This window comes from Mycteria americana, chromosome 12, assembly GCF_035582795.1.
Source record: "Mycteria americana isolate JAX WOST 10 ecotype Jacksonville Zoo and Gardens chromosome 12, USCA_MyAme_1.0, whole genome shotgun sequence".
Lineage (NCBI taxonomy): Eukaryota > Metazoa > Chordata > Aves > Ciconiiformes > Ciconiidae > Mycteria > Mycteria americana.
Genome location: NC_134376.1, coordinates 8657920 through 8684996, shown reverse-complemented (window position 1 = coordinate 8684996; position 27077 = coordinate 8657920). Strand labels below are relative to the sequence as shown.

The 27077-nt window shown below is 39.8% G+C and overlaps 1 protein-coding gene across 5 annotated transcripts; it reads right to left on the bottom strand.

Annotated features, from left to right (window-relative positions):
• Nucleotides 1-1033: 1033 nt before the first annotated feature.
• On the bottom strand, nucleotides 1034-27077 carry TECPR1 (tectonin beta-propeller repeat containing 1). 5 transcript variants are annotated; one of them, XM_075514901.1, is made up of 26 exons: nucleotides 26933-27071; nucleotides 26330-26558; nucleotides 23392-23624; nucleotides 21540-21722; nucleotides 20900-21022; nucleotides 20087-20212; nucleotides 18392-18566; nucleotides 18195-18295; nucleotides 16631-16732; nucleotides 16088-16233; nucleotides 14699-15225; nucleotides 13705-13850; nucleotides 12627-12782; nucleotides 11948-12097; nucleotides 11120-11277; nucleotides 9688-9815; nucleotides 9296-9398; nucleotides 8520-8616; nucleotides 7991-8070; nucleotides 7606-7662; nucleotides 5792-5966; nucleotides 4774-4909; nucleotides 4339-4431; nucleotides 3476-3582; nucleotides 2886-3005; nucleotides 1034-2187 (listed from the first exon to the last, which is right to left on the bottom strand). In XM_075514901.1, the coding sequence occupies exons 3-26, from the start codon at nucleotides 23620-23622 to the stop codon at nucleotides 1990-1992; spliced, it is 3618 nt and encodes a 1205-aa protein (XP_075371016.1). In that variant the 5' UTR covers nucleotides 23623-23624; nucleotides 26330-26558; nucleotides 26933-27071; the 3' UTR covers nucleotides 1034-1989. The 5 variants fall into 5 exon arrangements, with proteins under 5 accessions (XP_075371016.1, XP_075371017.1, XP_075371018.1 ...); XM_075514902.1 differs by having other exon boundaries at nucleotides 26953-27038; XM_075514903.1 differs by lacking the exon at nucleotides 26330-26558 and having other exon boundaries at nucleotides 26933-27077.

The window sequence follows — 27077 nt, the reverse complement described above, 5'->3', positions numbered from 1 at the left end:
TGAATAGGAACAGGACATAGGCATTTTAACGGAATGACAACTGCTAGTTCCAAAATGGTACTTTGCTACAAAGTGCTGCTTTATTAGACATGTCAAAAGGGATAAATTACTTTTATTTTTCAAAATCATTTCAATTTAAAGTAACTTTTCTTTATTTTAACTAGCCATAACAATGACATTATATTTTTAAATTAAATAATTTTCTAAATAGTAGTTTCAGAAGGCAAATATTTAGTACTTAAACAGAAACAACTTACAATTTATCTTTTGTTCACTTAAACCCAGCTTTTTACAGTAAAGTATGTGAAACTCAGCAATGCAGGGAAAAATGCAAAGGTACATTATAAAGCTTATTTATGAAATCAGTTTGATTGTTGGATATGTAAACACTGACTATTAAAACAAAAAATCTTTTTGATACAATGCAGAGAAAATACAATCCTAGTAATTCTCTAAAAATACATGTAATAAAGTTATTTATTTGGACAAGATACTGTGCAAGTTATGCAAAACCTATTATGGTAATTAATGCAAACATGTTATTTACGGTCCTCCCACAATTGATGTATAAACCAGAAATCTCTAATCACATACTGGAAAGATCAACAATTTTTTTTAAACAGTAAAGCATCTTGAATCTTTGTTCACATTTGGACTTGGAAACAGTGCTTTCCTTGGCATTAAAATACCAAATATATTCTTTAAATACGTGCAAACATAAATTTTACTTCTACAAATACAGTACTGAGACCACAGCACACTGCTCATCATATAAAAATAACTCCATACACAGTCACACACACAGAGGAAACATGATTGTAAACTGCTGCCAGGGGAAAAAAGTGGTGCCTTCCTGAAGCTATTGGGAGGGGCTTTTTCAGCACTTCCCAAGGACTGGACTTCAAATAATAATTTCACATCACAGTCAAATTATAGTAAAACAGGAAAAAAAGCTGCTCTTGAGAATAAAAAGTGGTATGTTGTTGACAAAGGGATGAATGAATCAATCAATCACCCATGTTGGTGTATGTTGGCAAACTCCATTGATATCAGTAAAGTTGATTCCTACCACTGTGAAGTCAAAATCTTATTTAAGACCTCCTCACTGTCTTTGCAATGATCTGGAACACAGCCTAATTCCTCAAGTGTATGGCGCCTTCCAACCTCATTAGGTAGGCATCTGTATACCTCAACTGTCATGGTTCCAGTTAAGATGGAGACAAAACATGATTTACCACCTTTTGGACTGACAATTTAGAATGAGACTTTGTCCCTTAGTCAGACTGAATAGGACCATGCTCTCTACATAGTCTCGCTGAAACCAGTGGCTCCACTTCTTGATTAAGATATTGCTCATTGTGAGCCAAGATAGCAAAAATTGGCCCTTACTGGTAAATGCACCCTAAGCTGAGTTGTACAGAATTTAATTTTACTGATGGGAGCAAGAATAGTATGACCCAAGCTACGTGCTTATATAAGCAGGACTCACATGAGCAGAGTTACATGCATATATAAATGCATGTACAATCAGGACCAGTTATGTTTGCCTGTAATTCATTTAAATTGGTATGACATCTTCATCTCTGCTCAAATATGAATCTGAAGAATAGTGTGCAAGGTGTGAGAATATGAGAGAAATGTAGGGAAGGGAACTGAAATATTCATTAAAAAAAGAAGTAAATGTAGTGATCATCTGCAAAGATAATTCACATTCGTATGGTTGTGTAGCAGCTATGGTAAAGGGTCAGAAATACATTGTGGCTAAAAAGCTTGCCTGCTCTGAGAAAACTATTAGCTCTATCAAGTCACATTTTACACATGATGTAGTAGAAGAAATCAGTATTTAAAATACCCCATTGCAAATTCCAGTTCAGTAAAATATATTAGTAGCACAAAAAGGTCATGTTTTTCTCTCCAGGCAATAGACATTTAGTTTCTTTTTAAATTATCCTGACTACTGCTTGTTTGCAACATGTAGATGGTGACAGCTTAACAATTAACAGCATTTCTGTCCAATTCTTGACTTTCACTGACCATCAGAGGGGTTTGAGAGGGTTCTGTTTTCCCTTTATTCTCCTCACCTTCTAAAGCCTTTGATACAGCAGGGTTTTCCTCAGAAGTGTCATGCATAGCGACCCTAGATGCTTCAGTTGCATTTCCTCTGACTGTAATGTGGTCCCATCCACCCTGTAAAATATTGATAGAGAAATACAAAAGGAGAAACATCACCCTGCAATTACAGCATCTGATATGATGCTTTATGTACACTACTAGTTTTATACTATTTTTTCGTGAGGAAAGTAATCCTGCTCTGAGCTGAATCAGAAAAAAGGCTCCTTGTAAAACAAAACAAAACAAAAAACCCCACAAGATACCTCCCTGACAGTGAGGTATATAGGTAGTAAGCTTGAGGATTATTTTTGTTACAGGGAATTGAGATTAGTAGGGTCAGGCATTCATAACAGAGCTATTGCAGGTTTTCCATTAACTTAAAAGGGGTCAAAACCTTGAAACGGCCTTTCTCAAAACACTGAGGGTAATACAGGGAACAACAACGAGGAACAATCATGTGCAGACTCAGAAGGAATCTATTTTTTAAAAATGGTACTTACTTTACTAATTTTTCCATTGTAACTTTTAAATTACCTATTTAAAATGAATACTTATCAAATGGAAATAAATGACTTCCCAGCTATAACTGCATAACCCATTACAGTAACTTAAAAAGGGAACCTAAAACTGAGAAACAAAGGCCAATTTCCAGCCAGCATATGCAAGCTTTAGAAAGCTTGCCAGCTGGAGCAGGATGGTACTTCCCTTTCTAAGCGTGCCCATGGGTATTTGGATATATAGCTTTTAGGCAGTATTATGCCCCCAGCACTTACCCCAATACCGTAATCCCATGAGAGGCCTTTAGGTTCCATTGGCTGAACACCAGTCCGATGGCAGACGGTCCCGCAGCTCAAACTATGACTTCCTTGCACTTTGTCAGCTATCACCCAGACCTCATGAAAGCAAAGAGAGGCAATAAAATGTGCTCTTCGTGCTGCTCTTCTCAGACATGAAAATTGTAAGTCTGTTTGACCACTTTCAGAAATTAGTCTTGAACTTGAGTAGGCCAAAACTACTCTAATTTAGTGAGAGAGACACCCAAACAAACAACCAGATTTAAACAACCAGTGTTATAATTAAGACATTGCCACATAGTAAGACTTGGCAGGAAAGAGATTAAATATATAAAATAGCCTTGTTAAAAAAAAGAAAAAAATTAATGAGGCTTTTTACAGCAAAGGGCTGGCTGTATCACTGTTTCATTGGAGTGATTTTTGTCTTGCTATCAGGAATTCTGGCATTTAGACAATCACCTTGTGGAATAAAGTTAGTTAAACAAAAATAATTCTGAAGTTTAACTACAAAAGTATGTTAAGCATAATTTTTAATACGCTCATGAGATACAAGGAAGCTTAATACACACCTGGTCCAGGGGCCCTACAGACATTTTACGGATATTATTTGAAACAGGATCCCAAGTAGATCCTTGAGGGTAGCTTGGTGTGATACCTTGCCGGTACCAAAGATTGCCTGTAAAATAAATAGTCCTGGTTACTGCTCAGGATGTCTGCGTTGTATAAAGTGCTAGTAAACAAATCAGTAGTTAATACTTTCTACATCAGTAGTTAATACTTTCTGTGTTCTGTGGGAATGTGTTATGGTTTTGACTAATGTGTTACAGTGAAGGACAATGAAGTTCCTACTTTGGAATTTGTATTTCTATAGTTATTCATTGTAACTTTTCTGGAAAACAGCAAATACTCTGTTTTGTAAAATTCCTTGGAGAAAAATGTTCATATAAGGAACTATGCACTAGAGAGGTAAAGCAAATGAGATTAAGATCTCTGAAGGAGACTGGTGTTAAAGGCTAGTTTCTTTTTCAAAAGGATGCTTCATAATTTATCTTGCAATGAGGGTGCTATTTCTAGGTTTTGCAATAGGAACGTATTCCTTTTCATTTTTGTACATTCTAGGGTTTCAGACAAAATCCTGCCATGCAATTCTCTTCTTTGAGATTCATCTATCTCTCCCCCCCAAGAATAGCATAGATGCTGGACTGTTGCTATCTAGGACACTATCAGATATAACAAAAAACAAGCCTTCAAAATCAGTAATTAAGTGGGCTGCCTACTCCATCTCTTTTAATATGAAATATTACACCTCTTGGAGCAACAGTAATCGGCTGTCCAAGCAGAAGCTCTAACTTAGCCTCTCCTTTTTAAATCAATCTGATGTATACCGATTTATTTTTTGTAACATTGATAAATAATTTTTAAAAATCCTTACCATTTTTATCCAACACAAACACGGACGTTCGTCCTACTGAGACTTGTTTTAACTTTTGTTTTTGAGGTGAAGGAATATGGTACCAACAGTCACCTAAAGGTCAGAAATACTTGAGTAAAACATTGAGAAAACAGAATTATATATGGGAAGTCTTGGAAATGTCTGCAGTTGAAATACATAGCTATGCAAGAAAGCTGTGAATGACACTACACTCAATATATTTTTACTAGCTTGCTTTTAGAAACACTTTAAATCACACAAGTGAAGAGCAAATTAACTGCTATAATTATCATGAGTATTATTCATACACACTGTTTTGCACAGCTATGGGAAAGGCCTCTGCTAAACAGATTTGTCTTTTTCAGACATGGCAGTGTGGTAGCGCTTACCTAATGTGTAAGATGAAGACTGTACCAAAAAAGTACAAGTACTCACCTGCAGGTTTCTTTGGAGACACTGAACCCCGATAGAAGGCAGAACCATCTCTAGCAATAGCCCACACTTGGTAAAATGCTCCAATTGAGATGGAAATGAAGGGCTGGTCTGTTCCCACATGAAGCCAGGATGTTCCCTAACAAATCACGGAAGATGAATTATGAAGCAATGGTTAAAAACGCCACAACAAAATATTGTTAATTATTGCCAAATGGGAAAAACCCTAGATAGTGAAAAATGTTCTGTTGTAACTGACTGAACAGGAAGAAAAAAAAATTCCTATAAATTTTCAACTTCTTGCAGTTTTTCTTTTTAATGTATATCATTAGTGGGTTTTTTTCCATTATAAATATGGCTTAAAATTAGTGTGTAACAACTCTAATTTGGTGTTCCAGCACGTGTCCATTTTAGGAAAGAAGTATTCCTATTGAAGTTACTGGGACTATTTGTTCCTTTCTGCATACTTTAGTGGACGTTCGCTCATTAAATCTGTTCCAGTTCATAGAAAAAAGTCAAATCTGTAGGTATGTCCAGGCCCACCTTTCTTTTAAATAAGCAGAGTCATTTCCAGGCCCAGAAAAGTCAATGGACAAACTCCTACTGATATTAACAAGCATTAGACTGGGACCACACTTTAGAGAAATTCTATCCCTGGGCAGTTTCTTTAAATGGGATGCACACATGATCAACAATTTAAAAAAAAAAAAAAAGGAACTAAGCTATCAATGAGAAGGTGGAAATAAAACGCTTCACAAGAAGATGTACAGGGGCTGAGAGAGGCTCCTGCAAGTGACGTGGTGCAAGCTAAGGTAGATTATGCAAGGGAAGTGCTATTGTAGGAAATGTGGGTGGCAAACTGTGTTACAGTTGGTGGACAAGGACTTTCAAATCTGGGACAGAAAAGGGAAAAAAATAACAAGGCGCTATAAAAGAAGGCATGCACGACTGTGTGTGTGTGTACTTGCATCATTACATTAAATACATTAATAACGCAGTAAAAATAAACAGGGAGCCTTACAGCTGGATTTTGCTGTGTCACTCCAAGCCTGCAGAGCACGTCTCCTTTGTCACTGACTGCCCACAGCGCTACTGCTTCTTCATCATCTGCATCTGAACTGGGAATTATGGAGATGTCCCACAGGGCAACAGGAGGCACTTCCAGCCATGGCCCGTTGGTGACTATCTTACATTTTCTGAAGCAAAAAAACCCCAAACCCGTCAGAAGTACGTACTTTCTATAACTGAATTTTGTTTCCTGGTCCGTTGTTGACTTCAGTGCAAACAATCCTGAAGTCTTTTCTTTATGTAGATATACTAAGTATTAGTATTTTTAATTTGAAAGTGGTTTACAACAATCAATCATGTTTTGCATCAGGTTTTGAATTTTGACATATTACTGATTTCTGAAAGCTTCTGTTTTTAAAAAGAAGCTACTTTGTAAAACCAAGACCACACAAGAAGTCTGCAGCTTGTGCTACACTGCTCCCTAGCTCTCTAAAACTCACTGGACAACAGCTGGATAATGAATATTTGACCCCAGCTGAGAATCCCAATGCAGAGAGAACTCCAGACCCAGTTCATTCCTTCCTCTGTCTTGGTTAAAGGAATAATTTTACAATTAGTTTTTTGGTGGGGCCCGTTAAAAAGTTATGTAGCATCTTGAGGTAGGCACAGATATGGCAGCTCTAAAGAGCTGGAGGTAGGTCATTCTGGGAATTGGTGTATTTTTTCTGTGGAAACTGCAAAAAAGTAGTGCTGTCTATTAGGGAAACTATATTAGATTCTATCATCACAACAGTAATTTCTGTGTATTCTTCAATGATTCTTCAATTCCCTAATGATTCTTCAGTGTCCTAAAAAACTCACGACATTCCTCTGTTCTCCAGTTCTGAAAAACTGGATCCAGCCCTGACCTGTTCCCTATTTGCCTTCAATTGTCACTTGATAGTTAAAACCAGAGGAAATGTTTAGGCTTGAAGGTATTTCTCAAGTTGCTTATTTCATTTCAGGTCACCATTTTGATGATTGGATGTCGTTTGTTTTGTTGCACAACAACAGTTTGATGCTTCAGGACCTTACTTCAAAGATTTTTGTACAAGGGCCAAAATACTAGCTTTGTAGCCTCAATAACAAACAGAACAATGCAGAACTGCAAGTTCACAGTAATTTATTAGCATAGCTATTAGATACTCTAGTATAGAAAGCATAGAAAAGCTGGAAAAACAGTCAATGCACACTTTCCCTGCTTAATAGAACAGAGCATAGCAGCAGTTTGCTATTTTCCAGGTTCCACCTGAATATAGTGTACTGTGAGTTAAATGGGGTTGGGATTATCTGTGGCCTAGTACACAGTACGTGGAATTCCTATGTTAAAATTATTATAACGTATATATTATATACATGTATAATATTACATATATAATATAATGTATAATATTACATATATAATATATAATATTACATATATAATATTATAATATACAAGACATATTACCAGTTGTTACAAGTGACCTAGTATGTACTAATATACCTAGACTCTACTATTCCTTAATAATTTACTATAAAGAAAATCAGATACAGAGAATAACAAGCTGACTTTTATTTAGAGATCCCACAAAATCAAATGGGGTATCTGCCTGTAAAGGCTTAAAATTAAAGCTATAATGCTAAAGATCATCAGCTTCTCTATTGCAGATGCATTATTTATTGCAGGTTTGTTTACTATTGCTTTTGTTGATTGGGTGACGAGACTCTTCCCCTCATAACTAAAGGAGACTTCTAGAGAACACTTAGCATTCAAGTTCAAAACTTATTTGTATCTTAGTTCCTCACCTTGCCCAGCGCCTCCGTCGGACAAAGTCTTTCATTGTCTTGTGACCATGGTAGGACCTACCAAAAGAGATTTAAATAGGTGTTCATGAGGATGTCAGAGCATCTCCAATGTCAGTGCCAGCCTGAGAGCACTGTCTATGTATCTGCCCAGCAGACGCACCTGCTGACTTTAAAATACTTGAAACTGAAGTTTGCTAAGCTCACCTTGCTGCCCTACCTTCCTGGGAAATTTCAGTGTTAGCATTCCCATAAAAAGGGAGAAATCAAGGCACACTTGTCCCTGTTAAAGCACAGTTAATGTGCAAAACAGCAAACAAGAAGAAATGAGGACTTAAGTATGGCATTTTCCTGCTAGTATTTAAGGTAGAAGAAGGTATCTCCTTACGCTGGAAAGTCTGCTGCATACTGCCAGCCTTCCCGATCAGTTCCACCTGAAGTATTAAAATCAATATACCAATCGGATACCTAGTGTCAAAAGGAGACAGTAAGAATAACAAGCACAATGAACACCTAATGTATAATAAAAATAACCTCTTCTGCTATTTCCCTCCACCTTTTGGACTGCAATGACTCGCTAGAAACGTTCTAATACTTGCAATATAAATTCATAGAGAGGTTCCCAAGTCTTTTTAATTCAGTTGAAGAGAAAAGGATCAGAGCAGCAGTCTAAGTCCCACTAAATAAAAAATCCCACTCAATGCTTAACATTCTTTTGACTATGGACGATTATTTCCATTGTATAAATGGGGAAACCAAGGTACATATTACAACAAATCCCATTGTATAAATGGGGAAACCAAGGTACATATTACAACAAATCCAAGAAGAAAATCTGGGTCACTTGAGCCCAAGTCTTCTATCCTACTTGCTAAGCCTTGCCTTCTTAGTAAAAAGACTTTTAAGACAAAACTTACCCAAGACCACTGCGGAGAAGGAGGCTTGGTATTGATTTTTGTACATTCCAGCAGGCCAGATGCATCGCTCCACATGTATCTGTCTGTGGGCAGACCTCTGTGGTGAAACAGTGTACAAGGTCATTTACAACAGAGAATTTAAAAGGCGGGGGAAGAAAAGCCTATTTGTAGCACTTCCTACTTTCATACACGAAACAGTCTTCCGTCATTAATCTCTGTATTTAGAAATATCATGCGACCGATGAGGATAGTGGGAAAGAATCTGTACAATTGCTTCCAGTTACACCAAACTTGAGGACCATGTAAACTTTTCTCTGTGGAGTGATATTCCTCACTACTATTTAAAATTGGCAGGTGAATCCTGAGTTTCTCTGGCATAGACACCAATATGTGTACGCGTTTTCAATACTTCTGTTCAAATACACTATTCAAGGACCCAATGTATTTAGCACAATATGTATATGAATATATAGATCCTAATAAGAACTTTGCTTTATGGCCTTAATAATGAAAGATGTTGCAAGTTGGCATGCTTTGTGCACTCACAAAGCACAAATCTGTAGTGTTTTGCTACAAATGCGTTTTGAATGCATAATTACAAATCTAGAAAATTGAGAAACACTGCTCCTTCCATCTCAGGTTAATATCAAATGTTGGAGGAGACTGAAGATAGAATAACTGTAATAACTATTCTGAAAAGCTAGAACAAACCCTTTGTTTCATTTGACAGTAGTAGAAAATTACAGTAAATAAGTACAATAAATTGAGTAAATAACCTGCTGCTATATCCAGTGACTGGGTTCCACCGTTGATTCTCATAGATGTAAACACATTTCACATCTGACTGCGTATAAATGTTATCAGCACTACTGGCCAGTCCTGTGAGAAATAAATCATTTGGATTATAGTAAAGCTAAACCTTAAAGACACTACATTTTAAATTCCAATAGCCACAGTAGTATTGCTCATTATCCTATTTCTCACTCTTAAGCTGAAAATATAAATATAAAACTGCAATACCAATTCTTTCCTCATGTGTGGCCTGTTCACATATAACCCTACATGTTAGTTAGGCTAAAGGACAGACAGCTGAAATAGCTTCAATAGCGGACCCAGTCAGGAAGATAAGTAAGAAATGTGCACACCACAGTACACCAATCGTCCATACCTTGAATGAAGCCACCTCCATATCCACCAGTGTAAACCCAAGCTGTGTGATCATATCCTATGCCCCACACTATGCCTCGGTTATTGCACTCTATCAGTCGAAGATGACCTCCAACTTGACGCCAAAACCTGCCATAAAAAGGACAACATTTTACATTTACTCTACACCACATCCATCACGAATGTATGCTTTCCCCTCCTACAACTCAACAATCTTAAGGACAGGCAATTTTATATGCTCGCTTGTTCAAGCTCTGTGCAATCTGTTAGGTGAAAGCAGTTGCCAGTTGAAAGCATTTCCCTCTGAACAACTACTGAAAAGTAGATGGAAGGAACCTGTCTGCCTCCACTTGGAATTTTCAGGCTTTGGAGTGTTTTACTTTCCTTTTATTTTATGGCTTGCATTTTTATATATATATATATATATATATATTTTTTTTTTTTTTTAAAACACTAGTTAGGATGATCTTGCTAGAATCTTTATGTCTTAGTGGCCATCAACTGCCTCAGCTTTAACGTCATCCTCATTTTTTTTAAATCTAGGAATTGCCTTTATCTAACAAGAAAACAAATGATTTATCTATTTGCTATGGAGCTTGGTAAAAACAAGGGCTTTAATTCTTCCTATTCTCCTAATCTTTGCAGGTTAATCCTTTTCTGGGACTTCACACAGCCAGTTGGCCATGGTACTTTCTGGGGAAGAATGGGGAAAATAAAGAGATTGCAGAGGAGTATTTTAGTTATCAAAATGGCAGGAGATCATCTAGGTCACAGATCCCCCAAACTAAGATGCAAGAGCACATCAGCTTTGTGATTTGCCAGATGTTGAAGGTCCTCTACCCTGAAGGAAAAGCACTAAAGGATTTCTCAGGTATTATTCAAAGACACTTTGTGAAAGTAACTTGAAACTGGGGGTATTTTTTAAATTGAAGATTGGCATTTAACCCACCAGTTCTGAGGCTGGTATTTTTTTGCTTGAAGAGTTTGTCATAGTTGTAACAGAAACTGTAAAGGAGCTGCTCCTGGACTGTAGTGACTATGGAGGACTGAGAATTTCAGATTTCCTGACTGAGATAAAACTGAAAGCTCAAATTACATTACAATTACAGTGATTAGGTTTACTTTTAGTCTAGGCCATCTCTTAATTTAAGTAATTACAGCATTAAAGATGCAATCACAAAAAAATGGGATCTCAGTGAGAAAGGCCTTTGAAATCACATTAATAGCTCCAGCATCTAAGAATTAAAATATGATTTGGTGAATTTCTTCAGATGTACTTATGAATATGAAGGCAGCCATTAACCTTGTCATTGACAGTCATCTGCAGTGTACTATACACTCCGACAGCCCATCAAAGCCACTGACTTGACATGAAAAACAGTCTTTGTGGGATGGCATCCCATGCAGAAAGAGCAGCTTCTGAAACCTCTTACATTTGATCACATGGCATCAGGTGTGGTCCGGCCTCCAGTTCAGGACTTGGCTCACTAACAAAGATGTCTCCTTTACAAGTAACTGACCAAATGGCATGGTGAGAAGGAGGGCCTTGAATCCGTCTGCTTTCACAACAGGACATGTTCAGCAAAGACAGCTACAAAACAAGGAGCCGAGAAACAAAAGCTTCCATTTATAGTGAGAACAAAAATTTCCATATAGATGCTTCAGTATTACAAAACACAGTTTTACCTTTGCATGTTCCTGCAAATCAGTAAAGTGAATCTGCAGTTTTTTCTCAAAGGCACTGGAATTCAGTGTTTTAGAAATTATTAACACAATCACTGGAACCAACATGGTTTGCAGTATCTGATCATTATGAAGTATCTTTCAGGTTTTCCATTGCTTCAGTGTATATATGCCTGCCTGCCTATACATAAGACTCTCTACAACAGTGACAACAGATAACAGTTCTTCTACCAATGCAGAAGAACAGACTAACTGAATTAAAATCCTAACTCTAAATCTAATCCTAACTACAAATCCTTCATTTGTAGCCTAATCTATATCTGGAGATAGGAAGGGAAGGAAAAACAATATTGGTTTTACTGTGGATAACTGCAGCATCAGAAAGTGTGCAAACTCCAGAGGAGATAGGAAGCCTCAGGTGCCTCTAAATAAGTTTGAACAGACTTTTTTAAATACATAAATTGTGAAAATAGGTAAGTAGCCTAGATACTGGAAATGTAATGCTTAGATTTCAGAGACTAGCTTTTATGTTTTATTTCAGATATTGCCAGCTTGAAATGAAAAATTCAAAGAATTACCCAGTCATGCATTTCTTGCTCTGTTGTGGCTGCCAGGCGGATCGGCCATCGCTGCTTCGTCCTTTCAGGTGTATACAGTGCAAAGGAGTGTTTGGCTTCATTCAGAACTTCAACTATAATAGTGACTTCATTCAGGAACACGTGGATATACTAAGACAAGAGGAAAAAAAATTGCGACTAAGGCAAACTCGGATATACCTTCCTCAGAGCCAGCATTTTTGCACTTCAGGACTATGAACAAGGCATTCCTGCCAAGGATAGCAAAGAAACAATTCTTGGTGCAGAAGGAATGCGGCTCAATTTCCAGTCCTGCACTACCTCTGATTCATATTGCCCGTATGCATTAACCCTATTTATGAAGACCCTGGCCAGCCAAGCTTGGCTTTTTCTTCACAATCAAAAACATTTTGAACTTCCAAAAAAACCCCTAATTAGTGCAAAGATGTTGGTTTGAGCAATGTGGATGGTTGCTGACTGGGTATTTCTGACATAGCATTAACATAGCTACAGCTTAGAAAAGCTTGCAATTTGCTAGTACCCTGGGCTACATTTGAATTAGTTCCCAAAACTTAGAACAATAGCATACCATCACATTTGCCTCCCTTAAGAAAACTGTTTTCCCTTCAAACGTTTTCCTTTGCCAAATGCAACTCTCTCAAGAGTCTCAAGCTCAACGCACCTTTTTCTCCTCATGATACATGTAATAGATGAACAGGATGCTGTCACGCATTCCATCGCTCCCAGTGAACTGCTCAAGTGCAACTCGAACATCCATCCATTTATGAGGCTTCCAATTCCTCCACCATTGCAAGGTTCCAGTTTTCACCCAAACAGACTGCAATGCAAACACAAATTTACAGGAGTAAGGAAACTGCATGACTCTCTCTCCCAAATACTAGTTTTTGTGACCACAAGAAATCTCTGCTGCAGGTTAGTCTGTATCATATCAGTTAATTCTGACAGAGTATACCAGAGTGTTCAGAAAGCTGAAGACAAAGCTGGCTAGGAAGGCGGTGAAATAGCACGTGTACAACAGTATTAACATTTTAGCTCTGCAAGAATGCAGCAGCACACAGATACTTATTGACTCTAGTGTGCTCCTGTTATAACACAACTTCTGTTTGGACTTTAAAGGCTTTTGACATAATCTTTTTAAACTTGCTTAAAACACTAGACTCCAAGTGTTTTTAATCAAATGAATTCCAATGTCATTTGGCAATTAGCAATGAAGGGACCAAAAATGTGAATGAATCTGAGAAGAGCCAAGGCGTCATAACAAAGGGAACATCAAACAAAAGTGCTGCTATTTAAATGCTAGTATTGATGTTTGCATCATTGTTTTATTTACGCAAGTTGCAGCAATCCCTTAATGGTTGAAGAGAGGGAAAGTTCACCTACTTGAGTCACTGTTTCAATTAAGAAGCCTCATCTTGTGGTGGAATAATTCATACAATGTTCTACTGTTGCAAATGTTTCTCTGTGGATTTGAGGTTTCAGTGTACTCAAATAATACTCACCAATGCTTCATTTGCTCCTATACAAAACTATCAGCTAATGTTTTTAAATAAAGATTGCTGTTCCATGTTTGGTAAGCTGCTCGTTTCCCACAGGGAGCTCAGACAGTGATAATCCAGGAGGACAAGAATGTAAAGCTGACAGTAAGTTCAGATCAGTACATCAGAAATGTATTATTGATGCCCAGTACTGACAGATGTTAAGCGTTTGGTAGACAAGAGATAAGTGTCCTCACTGCTTACCTGCTCAATAGCCTGTTCATAGTGCCTAAAATTCTCCAGTTCCCGCTTTGTCCTTTCACTGAGCTGCTGAAAAATCTGCTTTCGCCACGCTGCTGTCTGTGCTGGAGTGATAGACAGAGATAGAGATTGCACAGAGGATGACAAACCTAGAACAGAACCAAACCCAATAAACTCCAGTGAGCTTTGAATACAGCTCTATGAAAGGTAAAACATGATGCTGCTTTGAACACTGGACTGAATCAACCCAGTCTAACATAATTTTTCTAATTATTATACTTTGGAATCAATGTATTGCAGCCAAACTTTGTAAACAATGCCTAGAAATGGGATCACTAGATGATCACATAGAATCTTTCAAAGCCATAACCTTGTAAAAATGGGAGTTTTGTCACTGAACTGCAAGATAATTAGTTAATACAATGCATTAAGAGTTACACTGTTATTAAATACTGGGATGCCACAGTTCATGGTTTATTTTGAAAACATTCCACTGTCTTTCAAGAATCTAAATTCTAATGCCATCCAGTTATCAGCTGGGCTCACATTCATAATGTCTCTGAGTAATTTCTGTATCTTACCCTTGTCTCAGTTGGAATGGTAGGAGCAAGGCAGTAATTTGTGGCATCTGTATCTCTCAAGAGAGCCCTTTTCACTGCTTTCAGTTACTATTCAGCGATGTTAAGGGTTTTGCCTGAAGTTGCCGTTTCAGTGCAATTAAAAATGAGATGCAGATCCGGCACAGATTATTTTATAAAATTCTTACAGAAACTCAGAGAAAATATCACCTTTACATTTATCTCTCTCAATCCCAAAGTGCTGTACAGCTAAATACATGCAATACTATCCTCAGACATGGAGTGTATTAACAAACTGCAGTAAGAGTAAATGGGTTATCAGAAGTTTTGCTCCATGGTTTTGTTCAAAAAAACCCCAGACAAACATTTTTCTTAAAGAGCATTGGGAATTAGGGTCTGTTATGGTGACTGGATAGTACCTGACGGAACAGTGAACCATTTCAATGGGCTGTGCAAATCTACAAGACAGCCTCCCCCAGACACCCAGGCCCACACTGGGTGCTCATCAGCTCCATACTGTTCTTCAGCTCCCACTGAGAACATGCCAAGGGAAGACAGGCTGGATGTTTCTGCAAAGGTGCTGACGGAGAGGACTGGATGCTTCTGGGCCTCCTTCAAGTCAATGTTTGTCCACTGCAGTTCTGCAGAAGGATTTGGGTTTGGAGAAGATTTATGCATTTCAAGATTAGCTTTCTCATTATTAGTCAAAGCAACAGTGGCTTCTCCTTGATCAGAGTCCAGAGGATCCACAGTCAAATTTGCACATATTTCTGCTGTCTGGTTGCCTGTGCTGTTACCACTGCTGCTGGCTGCAGCTCCCATCGGGGGAGTGTTGGCAAGGTTCACGGGTACACTTGGAAGCTCTGTATCAGAGGAAGTATCTGCATCACCCTGAATGATCGCATTCGTTTGGTTCTGAATATCATCAGTAAAGAAACAGCCAGCACTGAAAGACAAATAGATAATTAATTAACTATCATTCAAAGCATTATCAATTAGCACAGGCCTGAAACCACAGACATACAGAAATCAACCTAGTGTTTCAGCTTTAGGAGGGAACAGCAGACTTCTTTTCTGAAGGTCAAACTCTATCAAAGGGAAAAGAGTCTAATACAAATCTGGCAGACCAGTCTAGTAAATCTGAAACATAGGAAGATATTTCGTTGATCTTTTCAAACAATCTGTGGTGTTGGCTGCCTACAATTCTCAGGAAAACACTGAAGCAACATCACATTTCTGGATTATGAATAATGAATAGGATTTTTTAAAGCCCATTATTAACTTTATGATTCTTGTCTTAGCTAGAGAGGGCTTCTACTCAGAGCGCACACTGACTCAAACAAGTAGGTTCTGCAGCACTCCCAGCTTCACTGGCATGTCTTGCACAGCCAAGAGGCCAGCAGTCAGAGGGGAGTTACTGATTTAATCTCTCTAGGAAAGGAAACGTACAGTGACACTCAGGAGAAGGATAATTCCTAAGTAGAGTTGACACTCCTTCATGGTATTTCATAGGTAATGTTTTCTCTTATTAGAGACTAGTTCCAGATAGTGATAGTAAGCCCAGAGAAACACGCTTTACTGCAAGCATGCAGTGAATTCCTAAGTGGGAGCTTCCATTTCTACTCCAAGTGCAACTGCTGCTTATTGTTAATTTTAATGGCAAAAAACGCAAATGCTTTTTGGCATACATAATGATTAGAGATACCTTCCCTGCTCCTCCCTGGCTGTACCATTTGAATGTAAAGAAGTATCTCCTAGCATTGAAACTCTTGGCGTACAAAGTCTCGAGCAGGTATTTTACCAAGTACCTGAGCAGACTTGTTGAGCTCCCGGTCTGAGACCTGTCACTCTCTCGGCCAGATACAATTGCCTTCCATGTCTTCCCACTGAGCTCACTTGGTGTGACACCTTGACGAAAATAAATTGCTCTGTCATCACAGCTGATTCCCCAGACCTAGGGAAGGAAAGGGCTTGGTGAAGGAAATGGCATGGAATGCAGGTAGATACCAGCTACAAAAAAGGTGCAGCGGTGGAAAATACAGCACAAAAATCTGCTGGACATAGCGTTTTCCTTTTGTGTTCTTCCTTAATGCTGATACTGTAGATGCAGTATAAAATTCTGTACCATCAAAAGAAAACTGTTTGCACCTGAATGTGCCACACAAGAGACATGCTGAATGTTCATCTTCTGGTGAAGAATTCAGCCACACATTCCTTCCTAGCAGTTCAAGCACATGGACTTCTTGTTCAGCTGTCCATATTGGCACTGCTGACAGTCCTCACCATGTGTGAATACTGCCTGTACAAAGGGGAACATAAATATCCTTGTAATTGGTATAGAGCTGTCTTACCTGGTTATTTAAGCCTACAGTTACCATCATCATTTCTCCAACCATTTCAATCCAGCTTGTTCCACAAGGATTATGTGAGTTCACTCCTCTTCTAAACCACACCTACAACAGCAGTAGCAAAAAGTCTAAATTTTGCTCCTTCTGCATCAGCAAGCAGACAGCTGGAATTTAGTTTCTTTAGTGGATTAGTCTTAATCTCCAATACTGACTTGCCTGAAGGAGTCTCTTACCTCCTTTTCTTTTTCAGGTAAAGATAAAACAATTCTCTTAACGGTACCCAGACTGTGTGTCCTTGTGACCAACTACAGCCAGAACAGCCCAGAAGGAGCCTTTTTGTTATGACTTTCTGTGACAGAGTTAGTTTCTCTGCCATTGGAAAAATACTTTCAATTACATGTCAACTGTAGATTATTCTTGGTCACTCTGAATGGGCTTCTAAATAGTGTTCTTGTGTTCAAACCCTAGAAGCAGGGCTGATGGAGGGAACTGTCAGAGGGATCTTTTCAGCAGTACAGCTCTTTAAATTGTCTCCCCTTAGATTAGTTTTTACCAATCTGAAAGCGTCTGTGGGCTGGGTACCTGGAAAAATTTCCACCTGTATTTAGCACGTAGTCATATAGTGGCCAGCAGCTACTTTAGAAGTTGTTGGTTGAATCACATAACAGACTTGAGTATCTTGTGGCAGATCTGAAGAAAAGCATGCTAGCTTATCTACATTTATTACAGTGTTTTTATTTGGCAGATGGAGCAGGCTGGACACAGTCTGTTATCATGGCTCAGCTGACAAGTAGTAACTCATTAAACCAGAGTAACTCAATTACTTAAAACTGCTATACGTGCACAGAATTCATCTAAGTTTTTTAATTCAGTATGAAGGAATTTGTTGCAACAAGCACAAGAGCACTCTAGTACATTCTTCAAGACTTTCAAGACTCCCTGCAAGGAGCAGGGAGTTGGACTCCGTGATCCGTATAGGTCCCTTCCAACTTCAGATATTCTATGATTCTATGATTCTAAGTTAAAACCCCAGTAAGAAAGTAATCACACATACACATAACAGATATCACTTAATAAATACAACAAAACTACATTAAGAGGCTGACAAAGAGGGAACAGTTACAGTAGGAAGATAAAAAATTAGGATCGTATAGAAAAATGTAGATGAAAATATTCCCCATACCACTTTTGATGTAACCTTCAGACCACATGGAAACAAGACGGAGCAGCTACGAGTCCCTTCAATTTTGATGCTTAATATCCCTTAGAAGTAGGCCTCTTATTACATTGACACCAACATCCCCACCTACCTACCACATCTATCTGACTTGGGTTTAGAAAATTCCTTCCAAGAGAAAAGCAGAAAGTCTTCCTTAAATTAAACGCAACTATGTATATCACAAACCACAGAGCATTCCTGCAACAGCAAGGGGAACTAGAATTCCCCAAACCATCGGGATGGTGAGTCCAAATCACCAATGTTTCCTATGAAAGTTACGTGCCTGTTTGAGAAAAGCAGATAGAAAAAGGGAACAAAATAACAGAACCAGAGCATGACACCTCTTACTTTTCTATCCTTTGTAACACACCACACCACATCAACACCCACAGAGACGTGCATAATCCCATTTTCAGAGCTTGGAGACTCCACAATACTCCAGGAAATTCCTGCAAGAAACAAAACCCAGAAGGCATTGTAGGTTAGTTTCTTATTTAACACTATACAAATCAAAGGCATTTCCAGCTAAATTTAACAAACTTTACCTTGAGGGTTATTCCTATCAATTCCTTCTCTCACAATAGCTTGCCCTTCCCAAAGAGTTGCCCAAAGGAGGTCATATGGTCCACAGCTGATCTGTACAACTTCACCAGGAGTGGTGATTAAGGACCACATAGAACCTTCTGGATTGTGATGGCAGACGTTTTCTCTGTACCATACCTAGACAAGTTTAAAAAAACCCAAATAAAACTTAGAAAAATATCACTACAACAATGAAACCATTGAGATAAGCATGAAGACAAACTGTAAAGAACAGTCCTCCTTTAACAACAGGATTTTTTAATGCAATGTATGCACTCTGACCTTTAAAGGTATTTTTTTGACGTTGATTATGCAGTTGAAGACTATTTCCTTATGTACTAAGGGAGGAGGCTTTTCTACAGACTAGCTTTTATCATGGAAGCAGATCTGGATTGGGTACAGTAACCTACTGCTACAAGTTCTGTGTTATTTCAATATTTAAAAAACACTTCAGTGTATTTCAGAGCATGTTATATAAACCAAGAATGAACGAATCTATAACACAAAAGCGTTACTGTTAGATGATGGCCTGACCTCGCTTTCACTGAACAGAGCTTGCCACAATATGGGTAAAAAATTCCATTCTCTGTGCAGCCTTCAGTGACATCCAGTCCATTTGCTAGTCTTGGTCCTACTGTCTGTGCACTTTTCTATAGCTCACAGTCAAAATAGAAAGGTCAAATATAGAAAGCATCCTGTGGTAGTCGTATGAGTGCTCCAAAACATGACTGCTGAGTGTTAACTCCTCATTTTTAGAAATACTTTATTTCTTTGGGGACTTTTACTTGGGAAATGAAAGCATTTTACAATGTCAGTCAAGTTTAAACCTGTAGAGTGGGATGCTTGTCACTTATTACTGGGAAGTATGAGGCACAGGGAATTTTATTTTAAACAATTTAACCAAGATTGCTTGCCTCTCCAGGCAGTGCCAAGTGTGACTGAAATCTCGGGCTATCTGTTAAAAGTACTACATTCTTCCCTGTGAGACCACAAGTTAGAAATTGTCTAGAGACAAAGGAATGTCAGATATATGCTGTAAGGATGAAGGAAGGAGAGCAAGAATTAAATCTTTACAGCACTGAGCAAAAGAGGAGAGACCTTATGGTAGGCCTAAAAACAACAAAAAAAGATAGATGTATAGTTTTCAATAGAAAATAAATCGAAAACATTCCAGAGCTGGATTCCACACTGCCAAGTCAGGAGGTTACCATTTTCTGATCAGTAAGTCTTAGAAAACCATTTTGTAAACTCTTTCTTGAATCATTCCTGACTCTCCACCACAGAGACACAGCACAATGCTTTGCAAGAATCTTTATCAGGTTTTAAGGCTCCTTCTCTTTGTTACCAGTGCCATAGTCTGCATTCTGGGCATTTTTCAAGATATAAGACACTACTCGGCCCAAGTTTTTAAGATTCACCTGTATAGAGGTTTAAGGCTTCCACAGAACAGCAACCTTATGAGATACTAAGCCTTTCCATTTACAACACAAGTTGTTACATAATGTAGTCCCAAAGCAGCTTTTACATCCTCTGCCAGATGCACAAACAGCATATTTCCTTACCAACGTAAGACAACAACAAACCTGCCTTGCTTTAAAAGCATTTAACTCCTTTTCAATAGTAATTTATATTAGAAAACTTAGGGAACATGCACATACCCTTCCTTGTAAAGAAACCGCCCATACTGATAAACGGCCAAGAGGCTCATCGGTGATTTCCCATCCTCCAATGGAGATGTCATTGAAAGGGTCTGGCAACTGATCTGGATCATCATGTGATATGATCTGAAGCAAAGAGAAGGAAGATTGAGAAGAGGAGACACTGCAAACAGATAGGTGATTTGGCTGGTGGCCTAACTTGTTTCTTGCAGATTGGTTTATGTATTGCTTACTAAAGTGGCTGAGCATGGAGATTCTTCCTCTCATTCAAGGCTGCTATATGCGGAGAGAAGGGAGACACTGCCGAAGCAGCACGAAAAAGTCTGTGTTTCATCCCCTAACTAAAGGAAATTTTTACTCACAGAACAGTGCATAGACACATTCTTTGATTTGGAAAGCTGGAACATCACAAATTACAATTTTTCTACATTCTTAGAATGGAACAACAATTATTAACAAACAGTTATTCATACAGATAAAGGACACAGCTGGTGAATGATGCTAGATGGTGCCACCTCGAAAGAGAGCACTTTGTCAAACAACCAAAGAAAGCTAAAAAGTTGGTTTGAAATTTGCAAAGGAGCTGAGCATCTATCTCTAACTGTGTTACCATGAGATTTGGCACCTTATTACCACAGGTTTCTATGAAAAATCCCAGCCTGCCATTTATGCTTGCAAGAATCACAAGTTGGAAGTCAAGGAATCCAGGTCCAGTCCAGCCTACAGAGCAGTGATCAAAAATTACTTTCCCTGCACTTACAATGGATTATTTCAGAAAATCAGTTTGTTTAATATTTAAAAGATATCCAGAACCTTTGCCCAAACGTCCCGTGATTTGTATCTCCTGTATCTGATCCACCTCCTGCGTCTGACACAAGAATTCCATTTCTTATCCTTTGTGTAGGTGCTGGGGAAGTCTATGGCATAAGTCCAGCCCTGCAAACAGAGGTTTTCTTGTATGAAAATTAGGACCAAGGGAAAGCTTGAAATCATAACTCGGAGCAATTCTGCACAAGAGTCATGCCTACAAATACAGTACAAGCTACTGTGCATGTCTCAACAGCCCTGATTAACACATCAGCTAATTCCCAATGATTTATGAATCATGTCCAAATTCCTCTGCATGATATACACAGAACAAACAAGACACAGTAAAGCATTTTGCTTTCTTCATAGTAAACATCTTAAATAACAATGGCATCCAGTTGCCAGCATTTCATGGCCTGATCAAAAGAAAAAAAGCTTCTGTAGAAGCTCCTATAGACTTCAAAAGCCTTCAAACAAGATCCTTCCTTGTTTTGTATTATAGTTGAGCTATTTCCCAGAAAGAAGTAGCTCTGAGAAGTTAAGTGCCTTTTATTTTTACAGACCATTTACACTTCTATAAAAGTGCCTCTTATTTTACAGACTAAGGATTCCCAGAAGAGATCTCTTTTTGGTATTGTTCACCTACCCCTTTCTCTGTTGGTTCCCCTCCAATATTTTCATCCACATACCAGTCAGACTCCCACTCCCAGTGTGGTGAAGGCAGTGTGAAACTATCAAGCTGCTGATGTTTTAACCCGCTCACATCACTCCACTGCCAGCGGTCACTGGGCAGTAGTTTCTCACAAAAGCCACCAACTGGATTCCAGCGCTGCCAGAAATAATAAATAACATATTTTTTTGAGATCACACCATCTCATTGGACATCTACAAGGAGTCATAAATGATACATTTCTTATTTTCTGCAGTAGAAGAGGAATAAATTCCTGGGGTGAATGAGAAAGCATTCACACTGTAAGCCCCCACCTAACATAGTCTTTGGAGGAAGCTTTTTTTAAGTATCAAAGAAGGTCTGACTGCAGAGCTAGTCCCAACCAAGTCATCTTCAGCTACATAAATAGGAACATCTGATTATATGTTTTACTACTAACAGTGCTTTTTTCTTTGGTGATGTATGGCACCATGATACTGCAGCATTAGGATAATGCTGCAGAGAAGGCTTTGGGATCTCTGATCTGCTCCCCATGAGAAAGATGATTAGTATCTTGCCTGCACTAGAAAAATAGCATAGCTTCTCTGCCAGAAACTACCTCAAGATAACTACATCAGTAAATCTTCCCCGTATCTTATGTTGTACCAAGAGGGGTTTTTTTCCAAATCTGGCTTTAATCAGTTACAGAACAAATACCTTGCTAGGGTTTTTGCCAATGCAGCTGTGATTTTTCTTTTTTTCCCCACACTCTTACCTACTGTAGAAATACTGGCTAGGGCACGTGGGAAATGAGTGGTTCAAAATCCTTCTATAATTTTAATGCAAAATATTGTTTACTTTTACTAGGAATCTGGCTAAATTGCTTTGCACATTCTCTTTAAACTATTTGAGTTTAATATTGTCTTTGTTAGCTCTTGCAGAATATTTCCTATTGTGCTTTCTAGTATTTTGTTTTCCATTTTTTCATAGCCTAGAACAAACAAAACTTTTAAAATAAAAAATAAAGTTTAAAGTTTTGCATTTTTAAAGAAAATGTTTACATAACAAAAGGAACATTCTTAAATGGCTGGAAAGTTGTATCAATGTTAAATAATGTATAAAATTAATTTGTTGTATTTTACCCATGCAGATAAGTTAATGTCTTTTCCCAACTTATATTTATCCCATTGCCTGTTAGAAATCAAGACAAATGTGCTCAAGAAAATCCTTCAGTTTTCTCTCTCAAATAACTTTTGGTTAACTTAAAAACAAAATAGATACATTTCCTTTAAAATACTATTTTAAAGACATTCTTTTGAAGTATGTCACATAGGAAGGATCGTCTTAATGCTTCTGGAAAAAAGCTGGAAACATTGTTCTTTAATGGAGAGTTATGCCTTTATTAGAGAATTCTTTGAAACATTAAAAAATAGTATTTTCTTAAGAATAATACATTTTTGATAATGTATCTTTGTTGCCTATAAGTTACACTGGACATTTTCTTAAGGGGATTGTGTATTTGTCACTAGAGAAAGGAAAACATCAGGTGAAAAGGGTGAATGTTCCAGTCTGAAATGGCTCACGTAAAGCAGGCCGTAGTGCACACTGGCGTTGCTTTTGGTAAGAGCAGGGAAGTATAACCTTCCTTTTGGAGTTAAAATATTAAAAGAATAACGTGCTATTTGGCACATAAACTCTTCAGAAACATCAGGTAAAAAATGAAAACAAATAAAACCAAACAATCTTCCTGTGAGAAAAACACATAGAGACAGCTGATGGACAGATTTGCTTTCATTCCTTTCTGATGAATATGTGGCAGTGTGACAGAGGCCCCCATAACACTTCATACCTGATTCTCATAGGTTTCTTCCTGGTACCTAATAGGAACATCACCCGAGAACACATAGGTGTATACTTGATGATCACAGGCTATTCCCCAGCAGCACTGTTTGACAGCAGAGACCCGTTTGAATTCCAGCTGTGTGTCCTTACAGAGCTCCCAGTACTGGCCAACCGTAGACAGAGTGTAAACCCTCCCAAAAATGTCAACAGCCCACAAAAGGGAACTCGGCATGGCCATGTCTGAAAGGCAAAAAGGAGGTATTAATGAAAATGACAGTTTTAAAAATGGATCTTGAACCTACTGTAGGTCAATTCTGCTCTGAGCCATCATCGGTCAAATTAAATAAAGATGTAAAGAATGATCTTTTTAAAAGAGCCCATGCAAAGCTGACAGCCAGATCTATTTCAGTCAGAGCTGTGCAGTTACACCTCTGAGATGGCTCTGAAAATCCGTGTGAAAGACCTTGCTACTGGCACACTATTGTCCATCCTACAATCCTACAAGAGCTCAGAACATTAACAGGACAGCTTTGGCAGGCTGAGGACAGAAGTCAGCCCTGAACTGAGATTAAGTAGCATGGACCATTTTATAGTAGAAAGCTTCGCTCTCAAGAGCTGGTAATGCTGGTGGTGCTACACGCACCACTCATCTCAGTTTCACAAAGCCGTATCTTATGACATCTCCTTCTCAGCCTCCTCTTGGCGTATGCCAACATAGCTACACAGGTACAAAGGAAAAGATGTGAAAGGAAGCTTCTGCATAAGCACACATCTAGTTTTAATTCATGGACAGATTACCTACTGTTGCCAGGAAACCTCTTTCCAAGGCATCCTGGTGACCACTTTGGGATCTGATCTTTATTTACTATACATAGGTGTAATATTTATTTAAGTACACAGAGTGTGGCTTGACAGCAGAGACCTGGTTGAGTTCCATTCCAGCTTTATCACTTAATAACCTGCCATTTTCTGGCAGCCCTACCCTTCATGGAGGGGTCAGCATTTTATGTAAGGTAGGTGTACGCCAGTCCTTTCAGAAGTCAAGAAAGGCCAGCATATTTCCATCACTTGGCCTTCTGGGAGCCATTAAACTGAACAAATGTCTGACAGCCAGAACTAATGATGAGTATTTTGAACTTTGCCTCCAGTTCTATTAACTGTGCAGTGGGGTCCAGGAGGGAAAAGGTAGAAAGGAGGACTCAGATCCAACACAATGAAAGAAAATGGGAATCCTTGCTTGGAGTCAGCGTGAAACACTGCTTTTTTGCTGTCAAACGGCAACTGTGCTTTCAACGCAAGAGCCTAAGGAGACTTGCCTGCCTGCTTTCTGAGTGATAATAAGCGCTGGTACAGCTGGACTAACTTGTACAGTGTATTTGAATGATGGAGGTGAAACTGCGGAGAATGCGGAAACAGCTAGGCCAGTGTCAAAGAACAGCACAGTAAATTCACATGGGATCCCAGGGAGGATGTTTCAGAATTCTTTGATTCCTAGAGCTGCTGCTGCAAAGTACCTAAAAACCTGAATCCACCAGGTAAATAATGGCTAACACAGAGAAGAAAATTTATAGCAGCAGAGAACAGGCGAGGCTAGGGGAGGGTCATGAGCAAAATTCTCCTATTAGTTGTGGCAGCATAACTATGATGAAACCTCTAGTTTTGACTTTTTTTTCATTGTTGCTAGGAGTATGAAGGCATATATTACTGCCTTTGTCTGCCCTTGGACCAGCTGTTTATCCTCTTTAGATCCTGCCTTTCTACATTAGTAAAAGTAGGATAATACAGAAGGACAGAGCATGGAAAAAATGGAATGGAACGAAGTGAAGATGAGATGAAAATTATGACGTGTGTATCATTGGGAAGAAAAAGGCCATGAAAGTAAGCCTTTCAGTATTAGCACTTGAAACTTCTGCAAAACAATCTTTGTAACAGAGGAAAATGTTATGCATTTAATCTTAAGCAACCAGAATGCCAGCGAGCCTGGAGTAAAGGAGGCATTATGGATAATGCAATGAGGGTATCTACCTAGCCAGGTAATAAAGAGAAGTGATGCTTGGCTGTATTAAAGGTGGGCAAATATACAAGTGAAGGCCTGTACCTGGAATGACAGTCCAGGCAGGCAGAAAAGTATCTGGAACATTTCAGCAGGAAGTAGTGAAAGTTCCAAAGATTATGAAGTTAGGAAAAATATAGATGGGACAGAATTAAGATAATCCAGGCAGACGCAACTGGATTAAAATACTCAAGGCAGCCACGATAAGTGAGAGTTTCTGCATATTCTTTCTTCTAAACTTCTGAGACAGAGTGTTTGGAGAATCGTGGGGAAATCCCAGATGTATTTGGGATTATAAACTACTTCAGTTTAGGCCCCTTTGCACTGGTTGTGCTGCAGAAGATGAAGACAAATGTCACTTGATTTTGAAGGATGCTCAGTGCTTGTGGCTCACATGCATTTCAGTGAATACAGAAGTTGCCTAGTATTCTCAGGAGACTGGAAAAAATCAGATCCACACCTGCTAAATTCTTCCTCATCCCTCAGCTCCACCAGGTAATTTCTGATAGAAGGAAAAGTACTTAAATTAAGACGATACATTGTTAATTAAAATTTCTGGCTGCTGGCATAACACCGATTGCTACACAATTCAAGAAAAATATCCCAACTCCTTGCATATTATAAAAGTAATGAAGTTCCTCAGGAGAGAGGGGACGTGCCCCTGCCTTCAGACCGTGGCGGTGGCAGGATCTTGTGTGGGTGCCTGCAGGAGTGAAGCACGACAGGACTCAATTTGTTCCACGACAAAATGCCCACAGACAAGCTCTGCCTCCATTTCGGATGAAGGCGCTTGGCAAGCTTATCCAATACTCGTATAAGGACATGTATGCGCTGCTTTATATCCGCGGGGATCTCAAAGCGCTCGACAAAGTTAACAAAGCGTAAATAATACCTGGGAACACCCCGAGGTGCCGACAGAGGAGGGCGCACGCTGCTTTTTCAGGCTGGCATCAAGGCCAGATGGGCCGAAGAGCCCCCGCGGGCCTGGGGCGCCGCCCGCGCGGGGGTCAGGGCTGCTCGCCGGCGGGACCGGCCCTCGGGCGTCCGAGGCCGATATGGCGGCCGGTCAGGGCGCCCGCTCGCTTCTCTACCCCGCTCCCACGCAGAAAGGATGCGGCCACCTGCGGGCAGAAGCCGGGAGCGGGTCTCCCGTGGCGGCGGTGCAAAGCCGCTGCCCGCAAAAGCCCCGCGGACCCGCCGCACGCCTTCCCCGGGGAGACTGCGCAGAGGTGCCGGCACCTCCCCAGGGTCCCGCTCACTCCTCCCGCCGGCACTGGAGCCGCCGGGAAGGGCGGCGGCGGCGGCGGAGGGGGTGGGGGGCGGGAGGCAGGGACACGGCAGGGGGCTGCGCCGGGCCGGGCGGCGGCCCGATCTCCAGCCGCGCTTCGCTTCACTGCGCTGCCCTGCCCTGCCCTGCCCGCCCCGCTCCCGGCGGCGGGACGGCTGACAACGAGCGGCCCTGCCCGAGCCCGGCCCCCCGGGGCTCGCCCCTCACCTGCCTCCCGCCGGCCGCACCTCTCCTCGCCGCCCGGCGCCGCTCCCGGCGGAAGGAGCCACCGCTCCGCTCCGCTCCGCCCTGCGCCGCGCCCCGCCAGGGCGGCCCCGCAGCGGCCGGCGGAGGGCGCCGCGCTCCCGCTAGG